The sequence below is a fragment of the Sitophilus oryzae genome, unplaced genomic scaffold (genome assembly GCF_002938485.1).
Source record: "Sitophilus oryzae breed Bouriz unplaced genomic scaffold, Soryzae_2.0 scaffold_810_pilon_pilon, whole genome shotgun sequence".
Lineage (NCBI taxonomy): Eukaryota > Metazoa > Arthropoda > Insecta > Coleoptera > Curculionidae > Sitophilus > Sitophilus oryzae.
The window spans coordinates 4,231,292-4,252,277 of NW_022147429.1; the positions used below are offsets into that span (position 1 = coordinate 4,231,292).

General features: G+C 34.2%; 2 protein-coding genes across 9 annotated transcripts in view; both read left to right on the forward strand.

The window, feature by feature from the left end:
- LOC115889103 (bromodomain adjacent to zinc finger domain protein 2B-like) overlaps positions 1-20,986 on the forward strand; it is a 160,087-nt gene that overhangs the window by 9,847 nt on the left and 129,254 nt on the right. For all 8 annotated transcript variants that reach the window (XM_030909020.1, XM_030909027.1, XM_030909021.1 and 5 more), the window contains exon 2: positions 11,953-12,009. The gene's annotated coding sequence lies outside the window, so the exon portion shown is untranslated. The remainder of the gene's footprint in view (positions 1-11,952; positions 12,010-20,986) is intronic.
- LOC115889090 (protein ZBED8-like) lies at positions 14,879-15,340 on the forward strand. Its single transcript, XM_030909006.1, has one exon. The coding sequence runs from the start codon at positions 14,879-14,881 to the stop codon at positions 15,338-15,340; it is 462 nt and encodes a 153-aa protein (XP_030764866.1).

A 20,986-nucleotide genomic window follows, 5' to 3' on the forward strand; every position in this document is an offset into this window, starting at 1 on the left:
ATGGCATGTAGATGATTTTCATGGTCGCCAAATGAAAGATTGAGTCCTTAGCTAAAAAATGATCCTAACACCTTTTTTCCTAAAGTTGTTCGTAAAAAGAAACCAGTTCGACTATTCGTAATTCTCTTCAATTTTCTTTTGTTTTAAAAACTTTCCCCAAAAAGCGAAAAAAGCCAAACTCACGAATAGTTGTTTTTTAGGGTTCCGTACCAAAAGGGTAAAAACGGGAACCCTATTACTAAGACTTCTCTATCCATCCGTCTGTCACAAAGGTCTATCTTATGAACCGTTATAGCTTATTTAAATACTAAAAACCGAATTAAATAAATGTTTATAAATAAAAAATGCTTTCACTAAACATTATCTTTTAAGCAAGAATTTTACATGGAATCTTTCAAGTCCTTGGTGGCCGCGTGGGTAAAGCGTTAGGACTTTACGCTGCTATGACGTTGGAGCTGTAGTAAGGCAGGTTCGAATCCTAGTCAAGGCGACTTTTTTTTAATTTTTACATATTTATTTTCACTTTTTACATATTTATTTTTACTTTTTACATATTTATTATTGATTAATACAATTTTTAGTAATGTGTTTCTTCATTTTTTTTAAATTACTTATACGCGCATTCAAAATTTTAGCTAAATCGGAAAAAAGTTTATAATAATATAGTGTCTAATGTTTTATAAATAATGAATGGTACGGAACCCTTCGTGCGCCAGTCCTACTCGCACTTGACCAATTTTTTATTAAAATGTGATTAAACAAATACTTCAAACTTTCTGAATTGCTTAAAGAGACTCTAAGAACAGTTGTTAAAAAAATCTTGAGTAATAAGCTATTATTAGTCAAAAATATGAATAAGTACATAAAAATCTGAAAATTTTTGTGCTCTTTTGATTTTTTTATTATCATAAAACTAGTTGAAGCCTGGCGCATCCGCCATGACATCACGAAAAAACTTTTTATTTTTGTTTAATTAAATGAAAAACAAAAAATCCGGCGACGACAGTTTTTAGAAGAGCCAATTAGCTATCTTTTAGTAATAAAAGCAACTTTCTAGAGTAAGTCGTTACTTCAGTAGAGACGACACAGATAAACATTAGCATTTTATATAGATATGTATGTAGATATTCAAACAAGTTCTAAAATGTGATAGCTGTTGATTCTATCTTTTAAATGAACTTTGAATCATCAAAAAATATTAAATTTTAGCCGAGTTATTAAACAATTTGTCAATCAATGATACGCTTATGTCGCTTATGATATCTATCTTCAGAGCGTTAAGACTTGGAGAGGAAATTCAGGGATCTTCGAGGCCGAATATCTCGAAAATTACTGATTCTATTAAAAAAACTGATAAGGACCATTTTTGTAATAATTACTAGTGATTCAAAATTCGATTATGAAAATAATCGTCATCATCCGATTATCGAAAAATAATTCAAATTTTTTAATGAATGATAAAAAATCGATGACTCACTAATACGAGTAGTCGATGTTTTGGGCGGGATTGTTTGGTAATCTTTCTTTATAGTAAATCGAGAAACTAACAGAGACTGAGAGAGAGAGACAAACAATCCGATTCGCTATTAATAATTTGAGTGTTTTTTTAACTTGTTTTAATTTAATTTAACTACAGAAGTTATGACGGCAGAAGCTTCTACGTCCCACTAGTCAACTCGCATACCCGCAACAATGTTGCCGTTTGCTGTCACCTTATTTTATGAACGGTTTTAAGAACGGCGGAAAGTAACGCCTAGCTAATTATTGTGCAAGAGCAGCTGTGGATCCATTGGTAAGGCCGTCGCTTTTTTTTGTTTAGATTGCATGCGAAATTCTCGACCGACTATCGTTTATGCGCGTGCAGAACTGCGAAATTAAGGGACAACAAACGGCAACGTTGGATATGCGAGTTACTAGTGGGACGTAGAAGCTAGTTGAATTTCGAATAATGAGAACTGAGTGATGAATTATGAGTGACGACGTTGCAAGTGCACTGAGAATTGATTATAATAGAGTGATTTATAATTCGAATTATAATCCGATTATTTTTATATATATTTTTTTGGGACCGAGCACGGCGTTACAATTTTTCCCCCTAAAAGTACGTCTCAAAATGTACTCAATCCGCCTGAAAAGTCGGTCGACGAATTAGGCCGTGGTTTTAACCTTCATTTACTGGACTATTTAGCTTTTATTTTCACACACAAATTTAAGGGTATACTGTCATTTAAAGTGAATTACTTTCATTCTTCATATGCATATCTCAGTACCATAATGCTCAATCTACAGACTCTGTACTAAGTACAGTTAAATAATATTTTTCACGTCTGGTATTTAAAACACACGATTTACAATACGGAGTTGGAAAACATGTAGAGGGACCCATGGTAAAGATCGTAAAAAGCCTAGTTCCGACAAAAGCAGCTGCCTCTTTTAAAAAAAGTTACCAATAAAAATAGCCGACCATGCAGAGGCCGTGTTCATGGATTGTATCCTTCCTAGGTAATAAGCTTGTTAGTTAGCAGTCGAACTAACAATGGTTTTCTTTTTAAAAATTCCACAAGAGGAGATGAACCTATCTACCTAGCCTGCCTTGTTACTTCTATTCTAATTTTGAATCGTTGTACATGTTAACTTTGGTCGATACTTTTTATGTGGCTTCGTTTAGATTGTCACTGAAAAATTCAACAATATTTCATGTTTTTTTTTAATTTTCTTTAAAATGGTATGGAAATTTGAAAAAGTATAAACGGGATTAACCATTTCAGATAAAGCAAAAATTTTTATGAAGAATGCTTTTTTCTCAAAATGTCAATAATAAAAAAGTTTTTCCTCTTGTAAAGACAATCCGGAGACATACTGTATATTCGATTAATATTAATTATACCTACCTACACCACAATAGGATAATAGGATATGCATAAAAATACTTTAGTACAGCAATTTCTTGTTTGTATATAGTGCAATTAAAAGCTATCCATCCAGCATAAACTACAATCTGGTCAAGAATAATCAATAACTTTGGTTGGTCTTTAGAACGATTTTCCGTTACCACATACGCCGTAAGTATCAGTGGATACGAAGACCATTGGGTGATTGTACCTGTTAGGTACGTCTTCAATCTTGCTAAGTTACCCTTAAGGTGGAGGCTGGAGGATCTGTTTTTATTTTCTCCACCTCTTTAACTTGGTCTCCTTGACTCCTGACCTGATACCGATGTTGTCCCGGATAGAGGATATATCTCTCTTTCTCTATGGCCTCCGTGAATTTGTGGTTAATTCCTATTGTGAGGACCTGACCGTGGGCCTTCTCCCTTGAGTTCATGACTCGCCAACTCGATGTCCTTACATTGGAGTTCTGGCAAAGCTGGTGATACACCGCAAGGGTTAGTCGGTCCACTTCTACAGAGCCCCACATGTAGAAGTAAGGGAGACGAGAATAAAGTGGGTTGCCTCCTAGTGCCCCAAGGTTGAGGTTGAGACCAGTATAGAGGCTAGTGTAGATAGAGACAAGTATAGTGGCTTTCGTAGTATATATTCGCCGTCATAGGATTTAGGTTTTTAGTGAGGTCTCCTCTTGGTGCAAATCCATGGCCACGACACTACAGTCAGGCCAAGACAGTGAGATGGTCCTTAGACCCAGGCAAAGTGCCAGAGGGGATTCCCTTTAGCACCTGACTAGGAGCTTCCCCACCAACGACAAGGTCTCGCATCTCCTAGGAAGAAGAAGACTAGACATATTTTTGATGAATATCCCTGTTTAGATGTTAATAATTGGAAATTAATCAAGCATATAAGTATATCAAATTAAAGATAATTGGATGTTTAAGAGTTAAACAAATAAGTTGTTAATACGAATTATCCCATATTGGTAAATAGCGTTATGTTACCTGTTAACACTAATGGACTAATGATAAACGTTAGAAACATAGAGTAAATACTGGGTAAAACGTGCCCTCAAGGGAGCTACAGGTGCACACGTTGCAACCGAGAGTGCAGTGTAACTGAAATTAAACGATTGGCGTTTTTGCGTTTATTACAATTGTATGTGTAGAGGGTTATTTACACTAAGTACGTAGGTGTTGAGGATTTCTATTAGGATTTAGAATTTTAATTCAGGCTAAAAAAGGTAAAATGCGAGTAATTCACATTAAAACCAAGAAAAAAGTACTTAATTAAATCTAATGAAAAGGAGTGTGTGGAAAGTATCTACAGTGACAGACAGTTTTTTATTATTTTAATTAAATAATGATTGACACAAATATGATTATTAACAAAAAATAATTATTATTATGACACAAAAACGCACCTTAAAATATCAAATATTTATAGAAACTAAAATAATTTCGTTCTTCCATTGTTTTTATTTATTTTAAACTACACAGCGTTTCAGTAAAATGTATCACTGACCTAAACGTTGTATAAGTTGAAATAAATAAAGACAATGGAAATCCAAAATTCTTTTAGTTTCAATCTCGGTTTCATTACTGCATCCTCGACTGCATCATTGTCTACTACATTCAATTGTGGTGTTAGATCACATGTGGTTAAGCGCTATTTTTTAACTATCCTCAAATAATCTTATCCGATAGTGAAACAGCACTAAACGCGATCAACTCAGTAAGTTGGTCAAAGAATGCCTAGAGAAGCTGTACAAATTAGGCAAAGACACTAAAGTCTTCCTACTCTGGGTGTCCGCTCACCAAGGGATAAAAAGGCAATGAAAAACCAAATGATCTAGCTAGAAAAGGAACGAACACTCCACTAACTGGACCAGAACCGTTATGTTTTTCAAGCGGAAACAAACTAAATGCGGAATTGAAGAACCTGGAAGACTCCATCCGTAACCTGGAATGGGAGTCTTCCAACGGTCTAAGACACTCGAAAAAGTTCTCTAGAAATTACGACCGAGAAAAATCGAAGATTTTTCTTGATTTAAGTAAAAACAATCTTCGGATTGTCACGGGGTGAGAAACAATGGTGAATGCTGATTCTGTGGGGAAAATGGGGAAACACCAGAACACCTTGTTACTGAGTGCGCCGAGACGACAACCGTTCGACGGCCATGAACTTTGGTACGGTTGATGTCGAGGATGGAGAGCTGGCCTCTGTGGAGCCGTCTCGGATACTGGCTTTTTGTTAGAGCCCTGAGACTGTATATTGAGTTATAACTCGTTATAACTCAAGAGAGGGGAACACACAATAGATCTGTAAGGTCGTGGTGATTAACTCCCCACCTAAACCTTCTACATTCATTCTACATCGTCAGATAAGGGAATGGGAATATGGGAATCACAATAGTCACATTCTTATAAATTTATTTTTTAATACTCAAACAAGATAGTATTAAAGAATAGAATGTTTGAGAAGTATGATTATTAGTTAAAAAAATATAAATATTTTTTTTTTTTAAATCAATTTCTGGTGTATATTTGCTAATCGTTAAAATGCTTATTATTTTAATATGTCGGTACATATAAATTACGGCTTGTTTTTTCAATATGAATGATTTTACTGTAAGTTTTACTGCATCTACTTTAATCATTTATGATATGCTCGTTGATATGTCAAATATTAACGATTAAATTTGATGTTACGTCACTATTAACGCCTGATTTGTGTCATACATATACAAATAGAATTACAATAGCCTCGACAATAAGTTAATTAAAGTACAATAGAAATAAATTGTTTTGGTTATTGGTTTAGAGGTTTTTATTTAAAAAACTGGTGTAAATAATGTTCCTTGGCACTTCAGTGTCACAGTTCTTATGAAAAAGCTTTGATATTTATATGTGTCAGGAGTAAAAACATGTAAGTTAATTACGGCGAGGCATTTGTATGTAATTGTCTTTATTTCCCACACAAAAATAAATACCAGAAAAGTAATAATACATTAAACACGAACACATTGATATAACTAAAAACTAAATACAATAAATTTCTAATATTAGCAAAACAACAGAATAAAACATATTTTTGCGGAAAATGGAGCGAAATTCAGAACATAAAAATTAAGTTCTGCCCTACTTTAACTCCAGAAAAAAATACAAGAAATTTGAATATGTTAAATAAAAAAGCAAAAAGCTAAAAATCGCGAAATAATTAAACAATAGAATATAATACAAAATACATTTATTCTTTGCATTACTCGTGAAACTTAAGTGAGTTGGTACCTGAGCAAAAAATAAGAAGAAAGATCTTTGAGACCGAGTAACTGAAAGACATTTCGTAGGATGTGGAGGAGGGGCGAGGGAGGGTATTTTTCAAGAAGGTTTTATGGTAAGGAACTGTTATATTAGTTTTATGACGGATATTAATACCATTTAATACTATGAGCCTCTTGTCTCAACTGAATTTTATTGAAGAGACATAATGGTTTATACGAAATCAATATATTGGGATATATTATTCAAAGGAAATCTATTTTCATATTTAACCAATGTAGTACTTTAAAAGTATGTGCTGCATGATCATATTTTCAAGTGCGAACACGAGTCCACATCTGCTAGACCAGAAAACGGACTATACCAGGTGCGTCTCAAAAGTGGCTCACCCGTATAACTTTTTTATTTTTTCAAATAAAAAAAACGAAGCAAAATAAAAACACTAAATCACCACAATACACCAAAACACTTTTACTTTTACACTGGACGCGCGTTTCGCTAACCATATTAGAATTAGAATTTAGAATGAGTGGGAGGGGGGTTAATCACTTCGACCTTACAGATCCATTGTGTCCCCCTTTCTTGAATCATAACTCATCATACAGTCCCAGGGCTTTGACAAAGGCCAGTATCTGGGACGGTTTTATAGAGGGTAGTTCTCCATCTCCAATATCAGTCGTACCAAAATTCATGGCACGAATGGTTTAGTTAGTTTCAAATAAAAAAAACGAAGCAAAATAAAAACACTAAATCACCACAATACACCAAAACACTTTTACTTTTACACTGGACGCGCGTTTCGCTAACCATATTAGCATCATCAGCAGATGATTATAAACTGAGTTTTTTTGAGTTTATAATCATCTGCTGATGATGCTAACATGGTTAGCGAAACGCGCGTCCAGTGTAAAAGTAAAAGTGTTTTGGTGTATTGTGGTGATTTAGTGTTTTTATTTTGCTGTGTAACACCAAAGGTTCCAACCCTCAACTGTAAAAAAACGAAATTTGGTATGTCAGTATTTGACATAAATTAGGATTGACTGACACATTCAATTGTTTTTGGTTACTCCCTGTTTCCCCGGAAATGACTACAACTTTGATTTTTAAATGGCATACTCTGTTTTTTTTTATTTTATTCGATAGAAAATGTCACTCGGAATAGAATGGTATACCTATCACATTATGTCAATTTTTGAATTCTCGCTTTAAAAAAAATAGTATTTTAAATTTCAATCTATAGTGCCATAGCTGTGTTAAAAACACTAATTTTTAATCAAGGAGCCTTGGAAAAATATATTTGATCATTAGACGTTCAAATATATTTTTCTAAGGCTCCTTGATTAAAAATTAGTGTTTTTAACACAGCTATGGCACTCTAGATTGAAATTTAAAATACTTTTTTAAAATACTCGTTTTTTGTGTCTTGTCCTGGCCGGTTAAAAGATGCCCAAATCGTATTTTTAATCATATCTCATTTTTTTTGAAATGGAACGAGGGTGGCTCCATTAGAATATTTGGAAAAGGATTTTTTTACGACACACACTTGGTATTTTGAGTCAAATTGTCGTTATGAACCGCATGTTACAATTTGAAATAAATCATATTATGAGAAAATGTCAAAAGTTGACATATGATATGTCAGTCTGTTCAGAGTGTCCAGGGTGTTCAGAGTTCAGTTCTCATACCGAGGGTGACATTTAAAAATCAAAAGTTGTAGTCATTTCCGGTGAAACAGGAAGTGACCAAAAACAATTGCTAACTTATGTCATATACTAACATACCAAATCTCGTTTTTTTACCAAACATGATTTTGGAGAAAAGATCACGAAAGAGGTATATTATTATTACTGATTCGCTTCCTCACAAGAGAAGAATGGAAAAGCAACCTAGTAATGAACACTCAAGAGATAGCAGTCTACACAAATGCTTCCGTGACTTCAGGAGCCACAAGCATCTTCTCAGAGGAACTAGAACTATCCGACGATCTCTGGCTATCATCGGATGGCTCTAATGTTCTACCAATAGAGGTTTACGCTGTAAAGGAAGCAGCCAGTTGTATACGAGGGAAAATCGCTGATAGATCAATAGGAGATTTTTTTTCGGTAAAATCATCTGCTTCTTCACCGTCGCTCTGATTTAGCTACTTAAACAATGCGCCATCATTAATCAACTAATAAGGAATCGGGGACCACATTTTTGATATGTCAATAGGTATAGGTACCTACTAATTACTAAATCACTTTACATCTACTCATGAATTTTAATATACACAAGAATTGTGTCAGAGTTCGACATATTTTAGTCTAGAAATATGTTTAACATTAAATTAATCTGATTTTCTCACATGTTTTAATATTTTTTGTCCCAAAAAAATTACGTGATATCTGCCATTTCTACGTGAGATTCGGCTTAACCCCCTCCCCTTTCCCTTCCCCCCTTTTGGTTCGTAATTAATGGACGCCCCCATAGCGTAGGATTACATTGTTTCAATGAAAGATCATAAGTTACGATGACGTTGACGTTGAAGATCATAAGCTGGTACTGAATAGGCGATGCTTTTATGTTCCTACGATTTAACCATACGATCGTCATCAAAAGATCCCTAAAAACGTATTTGAAAATAACTAGTAAAGAAAAAAGCCGCTCCATTACTCTGCCTTGGAGTCATCCTCGTTTCCTCCAGATCTCTCCCGCCTCATCTGTCCCGTTCTCCCAGTATGAACCCCCGGTCCCATTCGGTATCGATTTCTTCATTTGGTGGCGTTCGGCCTCGCGAATGGATCATATTTATCCGGCGTCGTATTTTTGTTGGTTTTTCTCCGGGCCGACTACTGACGCATGGGACGACGGTGTTCCGTAAGTCTCGGCATCTCGTTCTGGCCGTCCGTCCCCCGAACTCGTTTCGCAACAATTTTAACGAGCGGCCATTTTTTCGTGCATAGGTGGACCTTCGGATGAATAAAATGCACGGGGAGATGTTATGTATAGTCTTCTGTATGCTGTATCTACAGAGAAAACAATCAGTTTTCAATAGGAACCGTAAAAAGCAACTTCTATGAGTTTATTTGAAGTTAATGGACAATGTTTCACTTGAAAGAATCAAATTGAAAGGTTTTTTCTAGAGAAATTCGCTTCAAGATTATTATCAATATTATCGATAGTGATATCGTTCTTTAAGTGAAGTGAAATGAAATGAGTAAAGGTCAAAAACCAATCAAACTCCTGAGTTTGATATGATTCTTGATTAAAAAATCCTTGATTTAAATTACTTTTACCATTTTTGCTTTATCTCGTAAAAATACTAAGGGGTATTCCAATAAGAGGTTTCGGATGTTGATAACGAATTATTACTAGTACTATTACTGCCATTACTCGCTGACGAGTATTTGACACGCATCAGAAGATGGTTACGCAAGGCGTTTCCTGTTATGAGCTTTTGTGACTGAAAAGCCCGATACGTGATGTTCTCTCTTCCGCACTCCGGAATCTCATTACTTTGTTGCCTCTTTACTTTTTGGTTGTCGTTATTAACTGAATTTACAATTCTCTTCCATTGCGTTCCATTGTGCGCTGCTTCCTCCCACTAATGCTGCATACTTATACCCTTTAAGTTTTCATGAAAAACATCCTTGTATCTTTTGAGTTGTCCACCCGGTTTCCTCTTACCCTCTACAAGTTCATCGTAAAGAAGAGATTTCGGTAGGCGGTTTTCTTGCATCCTGCATACGTGGCCAGCCCATCTTAAGCGAGATTTAGTAATCATGACTTCAGCGCTCTCGCAGCTTGCTTTTTCAAGCACTGATACGTTTGAGACATGGTGGGACCATTTGATTCTTAACAGTTGTCTAAGGTGTCTCTATTGCAACTTGTTTAATGCTACCGTGTGCCGGCGCCGGCGGTACGGCACCCAGGTTTCGCTCCCATATAATATGGTGGGGATTATTACTGCTCAATACACATCAAGTTTCGTTTTTGTGTTCAAGTCATGATTGTAGAAAACCCTGTCTTTTAATTTCCAGAATCCTCATAAGGCGCTGCTGATTCCGTGCTGAATTTCAGAGTCGATATTTGCCTTTTCCGAAATCAAACTGCCGAGGTAATTAAATTCCGATACATATTCCAATTATATATGGATAACGAATAAATATATAGATAAAAAAATCATATATAGATAACGAATAAAATAAAAGTTTCATAACATATCTAAAAGTTAGTTATGGCAGGGCGTAGCTGGACAGTGTACAATAATTATACGTGGAACACAATATCTGCCAAATGGCCACTACGACTTCTTTGGCAGCACACATTTCTGAAGAATCTATGTTACTAATTATTCGCCTAATTTCTTCTTTCAATTGTTGAATGGCTTGCGGATTGTTTCCGTAAGTTTTGCTTTTCACATAGCCTCACAGGGGGGGGGGGGTTAAGCTTTTTTTACATTCAAATGTTGATATATCTTGGATGAACCGATTTTAATTAACTTGGTATCAAAAAAGATGTCACTGTGACGTTGTTTCTATATTCACATCAAGTTTAATCATATCAGTTAATCCAAAACAGAGATATAGAGATTTGAATGAAAAAATGTTAAATCTTCCCCAGCACTTTATTTTTGACAATAAAATGATCAAGTCAAGAAAAGAAAGTGTATAATTGGTTGAAGAAGAATACAATGCATATATATTTTCAATTTTCAACATATTCAATTATTTTTTTAATTGTGTTGCTAAAGTCCTCTAACGACCACCAACTTTCGAACTTGAAAATAATTTACAGCGATTTCCCTTGGCCGATTTACCTATATGAATAGTTCTATATATATATATATATATATATATATATATATATATATATATATATATATATATATATATATATATATATATATATATATATATATATATATATATATATTTATATAATGGTGCCCGGTGGCGTAGAGGTACAGGCTCTCGTCTACCAATTTCAAGGTTGTGGATTCAAATCCTACACCCGCCATTTTCAGCCGACTATTTTTATTAAAATAAAAATAGTTTGGGTACCTAGGTCGACTCAGCCTTAAATGAGTACTTGGGATTCACACTCCTGAAGTAATAATAATAGGCGGTTGAAGCGTAGTGCTAGCCACATTACTTTCCTTGTATACCGAACGGCTCTAGCATGGCAAGCTGTGCCTTGCTACTCCCAAGGCGTTAAACGCTATATACGGGAGCTATTATTATTATTTTTAATAGTTCTATATATGCATCTTTCCCTCATCAACGGTTAGCGACTTATAGCGGAAGTCTTCTATTATTGGAGTACTAAAATAAACTTATACAGGGTGTCCCAGAAATTTAATAAGTGCAAGTATTTTAACTGGTAGTATATTTCAACCCCAGAAAATGCCTATGAGGTTTCTTTCTCGGTTTTTTCGCGAAAAAAAAAATTTGAAAATTAAAAATTTTTTGAAAAATTTTTTGGAATTTCTTTTAGTTTTTAGTTAAAAAAATAGTAATATTTTTTGATAATATGGCAATATAGGTATTAGATTAAATTTACAAGAAAGAAAATCCAGAAAGAGATCCAGTGGTTCTCAAAATTTTAACAAAAAATCATTTTTATTTGAAATTTTTAATTTAAGTTAACTTATTTTGGACTTATTTGAAAAATGATAAAGAGAAAATATGTTTTTCTTTTATCCAGATCTACCAGCCCTTAAAATACTTGCACTTATTTCTGGGACAACCTGTATATACTTATATTATTATCAGAAGGTTTTAACATTATTTTTCTATTTATTTCAGATACCAAGTAGAATGATATAGAAGTACTTAAAATGCATTCCTTTAGGATAAATTTATGTAAGTAACATTAATAATACCTATTTATTATGATTGAAATATGACCAGTATTACACTATGAAATTTCTTTGTCAAAGATCTTTTATAAAAGATATTTGATGAAAAGGTTGACATTGTTAATATACAATATTTTATAAAATCACACATATTACACTGTCAAATTCTTTGATAAAATTAAATCTTTGACAAAGAAATTTGTGTGTAAATTAGTGGTAAGTAGTGTAATACTGGCCTGCTTTGATATATGAAATATTTTTAAATAATAAAAATATTAAGTTTTTCAATTATATGCATTTCCCACTATGACACATAAAATACAATTTACTAAGTATGTGTTGGCCGAGGTGTTGGCCATATTGTAGGACTATAATGAATGCGTGAACTACGTTGTACGACTACTTGTGGTTGATATATTTAGGCTTTATCGCTAATTCTGTTTACAGAAATAGACAAAATATCTCCTGGAGCAATCACACATGGTTCGCAGGAACATTCTGTAAATATGCCTTAGACGATGGATATATTTCTATTTTTATACTGAAATTCTAATTAAATTACTTGGTTACAACCCTGGTTCTAGTACTAATGCTACTAGAACCAGGGTTGTTCCTTGAATATTTTCATCGAATTCTAAGCTCCATTGGACTTATTACATAATATAAGCGCATATCTATGTAAACAGAGTTGTACACAGAGTTCCATGTAAAAAATGATATAAGGTCAACTGGCTGTCTAATGAATAGACTGTGATCCAAGGGGTGTCTCACTTGGGTAAAAATGTACATGTAGTGCCAAAATATAATTTTACTTAAAAGAAAACACGATAAAAACTCTCGAGACTAGTGTTTTAACTGTGTGCATGTGTACTAGAACCCCAGGGTTGTTCCTTGAACATTTTTGATTGTGCATCGGGCAATCTCAAAATTGTGTATATTCTATTGAAAATGTACATCTGTCTGTGGTAATTTAACTTGAAGTATCGTCGCAATATTCGAACAAAACTCTGACAGTTGGTTATTCTACATGCAAAGCTATATGACGCCTATTCAAATCGTGCATATATTTTCATTGTAGTACATAATATTGAATGTAAATTATGCATCATAATATGCACTATTACATCCAGGAACAATCCTAACGAGAATAGACGGGGCAGGTTCAGCACAGGTACTTAATCAAAAAATGAAGATGACTAGCTGACTGATGAATAAACTATGATATTGAGTATAGTATTTCCTTAGACTATGAAAGTTTTTTTGCCACACCTTTTTATTAAAAATTTATATAATTTACCTATTGATATAAAGGGCGTGCCAATATTTCGTGGACATAGAACTACTACGTATTTTTGGAACCAAAGTAAGTTCATTGGAACTGTAATTAAAATCAGTCCTAAACCATAATTATTATAAAATTTATAAAGCTTATCGTCAAAAATATTTGTGATATTAACATAACATTCCATATTTTCGCCAACTAAATCGTCAACTTTTGTAAGTGAATTTCGGAAAAACATTTTTATTTTCTTAAAAATTATGCGCATTGGCGTTTTTTTACTAATCTTTAAATACTAGGAGGACCATTTTACGAAAAAAAAGTAGCCATCGAAGTTGGAGAATACTTCTACTAAAATTTATGTAGAGGTGGGGCTAGTTTTCACCCTTCCCGTACTTCTTGTTCTTTCAGAAAGTGAAACGTTAAGGTGTTTAAAACATAGGCACCTCAAATCTCATTCAAATCGGAATAACGGTTCTTAACATATTTTAAAAAATGTGTTTATTTTTTTAAAATTTGATGTCCTCTAACGGACAAACGAAGCAGTTTTGTATAGAGCAGGGTTTCTTAAAGTGTGGTCCATGGATCCCTTAGGGGTCAATAGCATCTGTAGCAAGGGTCCACATTACGCCAGTTAACTGTAAACATATTTATTAAGAAAAGAAATAGCGTAGGGCGGCGAATTCAGTAGGTATTTAATCACTAAATTGAAAAACCGCAGTGCTTTTTATGCAGTAAAGTGCTTACTAATGGAAGTATGAAGCCAGCGAAACTATCAGAACATCTTAAAACTGTCCACCCTGGAAATGTTTCCGACGACATTGACGATTTTCGTACTAAGAAGGCTCGGTTTGAAAAATCCGGCACTTTACCTAAACTTGGATTCACACCGACACAAAATGTCCATGTCTTGAGGCCATCATACAAGGTTGCTTACCGTATTGCTCAGCAAGAGAAGCCAGACACTATCTCGGAAACATTAGTGAAACCTTGCGCACTGGATATTGTGGAATTTGTCTGTGGTAAGGATCAAAAAAAACAAAATTGAAGCTGTTCCCTTATCAAATGATGTTATTCATTCTAGAATTGTTAAAATGTCGTCAAATGTTTTACAACAAGTTGTTGAAGAATTAATTGCTTAACCATTTCCATTCAGCATTCAATTGGATGAAAGCACCGATGTGTCACAATGTAACCAACTCTTGGTATTTGTCCGTTACATACAATAAGACACACGTAGTATTTAAGAAGAGTTTCTTTTTTGCAATTCACTTTTGGAGACTACAAAGGCTTCAGATGGTTTTGAAATGACAAAAAGGGTTTTCAACGAACAGAATATAGACTGGAAGACTAAACTTGGTAGTATCTGCACCGATGGAGCTCCTGCAATGCTTGGTAATACGTCTGGTTTCGCGGCTTTCGTCAAAAAAGAGATCCCTCATGTCATAATAACTCATTGTGTCTTACATCGATATGCCTTGGCTTCATGGACTGTATCTACATTTCTGAAGGAAGTTATATCTACATAAGTCAAAATAATTAACTTCGTCAGAGCAAGAGCCTTAAATAACTGTTTAAAAGACTTTGTCACAAAATGGGGTCAGAACATGAAGTACTGCTTTACTACACAGAAGTTTGTTGGCTGGTAAGGGGACAGGTCTTAAAGCAATTGTTTGAATTGAGGACAGAAGTGTTACTTTTTCTAAAAGATAAAGGAAATTCACTGTCTGAATATCTTAAGAGCGAAGATTTGGTACGGGGTCTAGCGTATTTGGCAGATATATTTACTCAATTGAATGAGATTAACTTGTCTCTTCAGGGCTCTGCGGTGACCATCGTGGATGCATCTGAACGGTTGAAAGCTTTCATATGTAAACTGCCACTTTGGAAAAGGAAGGTGGAATCTGGTAACTTTGCAAATTTTCCGATGTTTGAAGAGTTAATAGCACAAGGTGACGGCAACACGATATCAAAAATGCTACAGAAAGAGGTGTCTAAGCATTTGGATACATTGCAAACTTCTTTTGAGGGCTACTTTAACTTAGAATCGCTTTAAAATAAAACGTGGGTGCGGGGTCCATTTATAATTGACACGGATAATATCACCGATGACGATCTCATTAAAGATGACTTAATTGACATGAGATCAAAATAAGTTTTGAAAGCTGAACTTTATGCAAAAGATCTTGGCGAGTTTTGGTGTTCTTTAAGTCAAGCTTACCCTCTTCTTGTCAAGCAAGCTATGTCCGTTCTGATACCATTTGCTACTGCGTACCTTTGCGAGGCAGGGTTCTCGGTTATGGTCTCATTGTGGTCTAAATAAAAACAAAAAGTCGCAACCGATTGAATGTCGCAGATGATATGCGCCTTGCCTTGTCGAAGATAACCCCACAATTTAACGTTCTCATTGAGGCTAAACAACTGCACCCTTCTCACTAATTTACTAGTGTACGTGTAATAAATCTACTAAACGTTTTCTTTTTATGTAAATAAGGCTTTTTTATTTTTTTCTATTATTTCTGATAGGGATCCGTGGAATTGTAGAAATTGCGAAAGTGGTCCGTAACTGCAAAAAGTTTAAGAAACCCAGGTATAGAGGTAAATGGTGCCCAATGAATGATTTTTTGATGATTCTTTGATTCCAAAAATACCAAGTAGAATGTTGTAGAATGTTTAGGACGGTTAATCACCGCGACCTTACAGATCTATTGTGTGTTCCCCTTTCTTGAGTTATAACGACTTATAACCTAAGGGCTTTGCCAAAAGCCAGTATCTCAAACGACTCCACAGAGGCCAGCTCTCCATCTTTTTTGACATTAGCCGTACCGACGTTTGTGGCACGAACGGTTTCTGGTGTTTTTTCTTTTTTCCTACAGAAACTGCAATCACTGTTGTTTCTCAACTTCAATCTACTGAGTTGTTCGAGACAGTGTCCTGTTAGAAACCCCGTGACTTCTTTGATCTTTCTCTGTCATAAGTTCTGAGAAACTATTTCGAGTGTCTTAGACCGTTAGAGGACTCCCATTCCAGGTTACGGATGGAGTCTTCCAAGTTCTTCAGTTTCGCTTTATAAAATACCATGTAAGTAGTTGTATGTAAACGGAACATTGGGACATCCTGTATAGTGTTATTTCGTTCTGTATTAATAATTCATAATAACATAAGGAACTCAAAATTGAAAAATCATATACGTCAGTTTTCGGGCCATCAGAATTCAATTTGATACCACCACAGTTGTTTATTTAAGTTAAAGCCCTGCAGTTTTTGCTTTTACATGTCTATCTATAACATTTAAGTGTATTCAAGTTACGAATGAACTGAAACAATTGAGAAATCCTATCAAAATCAAATATCATATTTGTATTTAATTAGCCGGCAATATCTCCGATTTAATTTGTTATTTTAATTTGACAGAATAATAAAATGTAAGCTAAGAAAATAGCTTCGTGTTAAATTATAACGTGACTGACATCTAAAATATAGATATTATTAAAAGCCATGAGTCGTTTAGTTTGTGTTCCTAGCCCTACAAACAATCTTAATACCTGAAAATCAACCAGACCGGTTTGTGGTATCCCTGCCGGAGTTTGCTATAGGTCTGCTGGGACAGTATAACACAGCTTATGGGTTCTAATTACCGATAATTAGTGTTGAAACAGGTTAATGTGTATTATGTCCGGAGCTTGGAATATAATATCTAAATAAAGTCCATTTGAAGTATTTTATTTACTGCAGAAGCAGTCTTTCTTTTTAAAGACGTGTTTTATTATGTTTCTTTGAATGTGGTTGAGAAAATGATTCAGTATTGAACCTAAAAGAATTTCGGGCTTCCATTGTCTTTATTTATTTTAACTTATAGTCCAAGAAAATAGGCCTTCAAATACGAACTTTTGGTAAAAACTTGAATTTTTATAAAAGTCACTTTGAAAGATCTAAAAATGAATCGTGAAAGATTTTTTTTAATTCACCCCCGAGAAGGGGTGAAATAAATAAATAAAATTATTTCGGAGAAACGGTAAGGACTAGAAAAAAAGTCCAAATGAGAGTTGTAGAGTATCCAATTTTACATAATAATGGTCTCTACTTTTTGTTCAAATCAAAACTAACCGAGATAAGGTGGCTATAATCTAGGGGACAGCTTTTATTGAAACATTTGTTTCAAATTCCTTACTGTTTCTCTGAAATTTGAAAACAACACTTTATTTATATTTTTCACCCCTTCTTGGGGTGACTTTACTTTAAAAATCTTGAAAAAAATCGCCGTGACCTCGGACCTTTAATAGGGCTATGGCGTTATGAGACTTCGTTTTTTCTCGAATGCATTGTTGGCTTTTATAAAAAAAAATATTCCCAATTGAAATAAACTTAATCTGTGGCACAGCTTTTTTGTAGCGATTCATCATATGCATGCGCTTTGCCATTCGATCCCTTTAAATAGGATATTTAAGGATGATTCTCAATATATCTTCCATCTCCATTCCATATCTATTTCATATTCGTTCCGTATTTTTATTGTATTGACGCTATACGTAAGCTTCCGTTCCGTATCAGTTCCATATTTTTTATTGTACAATTTATATCATTACGAAAGTTTTATTTTAAAAATTTGTATCTTTTGAGAAAGGTAATAGATTTAATTGAGAGGTGAAAGAATCAATAAATATCAGCAAAATGTTAACAGAGCTGGTACAAATGTAAGAACTTGACAACACTGTTTCCGCACGCTTCAGTCCGTCCGCCAAAAAAAAATTATGGAATGAAAGGATATGGAACGGAAGGGAAACGGAACTGTCCTATTCATTTACATGATATAATATTTTATGTAAACGGAAGGGAAACCGAAGGGAGATGATATGGAAGGTATAGTGAGAATCAACCTTTAAAAGGACCAGATGCATCCTTGTTTTAATCTCCGTCTTACTGATAAATCTGTGTTAATATGTGCCTAGATATTACCTTATCTTATGTAATAAGTCTGATTCTTAACTTCATTAGGCTTTGCTTAAAGCACAGCCTATTCAGTACCAGCCGGTCGACTATAGTATTTTCGTATTTTGTACTGAAATTTATTATCCGATCTTGTATTTTTTTATTATATAAGAAATCGGATTCTGAGCTTTATTGAAGCTTTTCTTAAAGAAAACTATCGAGACTGGTGTTTGACTACTTTCTTGTTTAGGTGAAAAGGTGCAGTAGGCAGGAGTTCAAACCAGCTCGGGTGTCTAATGTTGGTATGGTAAGAGGTATCTCTACCAATGGAAAGCAGTCCCTAGCTTATTTTACAAGCTTTTATTTAACTTGTTTTGTATGTATGTTTGTTCGGGGCAAATCTTTAGAAGCACTTCCTTTCATTGTAGGAAATTGAAATTTGACACATAGGTTCAGTCCCGATGACAATACATTTTCTTGCAAAGCATGACCCGAATTTCAAAGTTGTCCGATTTTGATAAAAATCGATATATAGGATGGCCAGGGGCTAAAATGAAAGAAAAAAAATTGAGCTGTTAAATTTGACAGCTGTCAAAGAATCTCAAAGTTGTCCGATTTTGATAAAAATCGATATATTGGATGCTCCCTACCCCATAGTCGGTTTTCATTTTATTGTCTCACATTTGAACTGTCAAATTTGACAGCTGTCGTTTTTTTAAGTTCTCCTTTTTTAATGAAAATCGATATACATATTATTGGGATGCCCATAGGAAGTTATTTAAGAAAAAGAATTGAGTTTAAGTGTGTGGCACTGAGCATAACTAAAAAGTAAAAAATAAATTTAGGAAAAAAAACTTTTTAAAAACAAGGTTTTATTTAAATACATTAAAAAGAAAAAAAAATAAACTTTTATTATGGACTTATAACGTCATTACAGAATTTTATATTATATAAAAGCTTGTCTCGCGAGATGCGAGATTTGAGTGTACAGTTGCACTCATAAAAATCTGGTACGGCAACTTTATCTTGTAATTTCTGTAATTCTTCTAATTCTAATATCTTGTAAACCTATCATTATTCCCATCCAGGATAAATTCATCCAGTTTAGAAGAATATTTAAAAAACTTTGTGTCCGAATATTACTCACGGGTACTGAAAATTGCCAAAATGATCTGGCAAAGATCTTATTAAAAACGGCAGACTTTATTTGTTTACGTCGGAATCCGTAACATTATTATAAAAAACAACGAGACCTCTGTTCTTTTCTCTCTGAATTGTCATGAGCTATCCATAAAAATTAAAAATAGATACGGATAATCAGAAAAACAGTAATTTAGAAATGAATCTTGTTTGTCATTTTGCAGGATACCTAATAATAAAAATTACTTTGAATGCCGTAGGCAATGATTGAGTATTAAAACTAAAAGAATTTCGGACTTCCATTGTACTACTAAACTACAAAAACCAAATATATCATACACAATAAACAAACATAAAAAAACAAAATATATCACTCAAGAAAAGAATGAAATAAATTAAGCCGCACGCTACTGACTCAAAGCTGCCGTAACTGTATGTTCTCGATGACAAAGACTACGACTGACTACGACACTGGTTAATTTCTGTTACTGGCACCCATAATGGCGGCGTGCGCTAGGATATGCGCGTAGCGGTCCCGCCAAAGCGAGTTGGCCTGCCGTGTGATTTATAATGAATATTATGCCGTGATATAACCATAGAAACGCGTTTTGATTTTTAGGAAAAAATTCAACCATATTTTCATGTTTTTCTTAATTTTCTCTAAAACGGTGTGGAAATTTGGTAAGTATAAAGGGGATTAACCATTTTAGAACAAGCAAAAATGTTTATGAAGAATGCATTTTTCTCAAAATATCAGTAATAAAGGTTTTTCTTCTTGTAAAGACAATCCAGGGACATATTGTATATAAATAAAAAAAAATAATTTATTTATTAACTGCTAGTAAATGGTAACATAACACTGCGGTCGTCGTGGACTTATCTTTTTACTTGCAAACGAAATAATTTTATTCACAAAACACAGTGCCATAAAGCAGAATATGAAGGCTCTTATTGCATCTAAACGTGACGGCATCTAAATGCAAGCGCGGAATTTTGTTGAAACCACACAATAACCCGGTTTACAACTTTATAAATATTTCGTGCTTTCATTTAGAACGAACTTTATAAATGCTTTAAATAAATTTAATAAACGTTAAACTTACATACCGAAAAGAAAATCGTATTAAATAACTATGTATATAACTTTTCTTTGTTTCCCTTTCTTGAGTTATATCTCATCATACGGTCTCCGGGCTTTGACAAAAGCTAGTATTTGAGAAGGTTTTACAGAGGTTAGTAGTCCATCTCCGATATCAGTCGTACCAAGTTTATGGCACGAATGGTTGTCATCTCGGTGTACTCAGTGATGGTGTTTTTTTAATTTTTGAATCTCTTCAATCTTCAATCTACTGATATGTTCATTGAGGAGTGTCTTAGACAGTTACGGATGGAGTCCAGGTTGTTAAGTTCTGCTTTAAATGGGTTCCCACTCTGGGGAAGCAGAACAGTTCTAGTCCAGATAGTGGAGTTTTCGCTCTTTTTCTAGCTGGATCGTTTGTTTTTTTATTATCTTCTATCCGTTGGTGGACTGGCAACCAGAGTAGGAGAACTTTATTTACTCTTTGCCTAATTTGTTCAGCTTCTCTAGGCATTCTCTAACCAACTTCGAATTAAGACTTCTTAAGACTGCTAG

Coding starts and splice junctions, on each gene's coding strand:
- LOC115889090 (XM_030909006.1), top strand. CDS start 14,879: ATGGGGTCAGAACATGAAGTACTGCTTTACTACACAGAAGTTTGTTGG.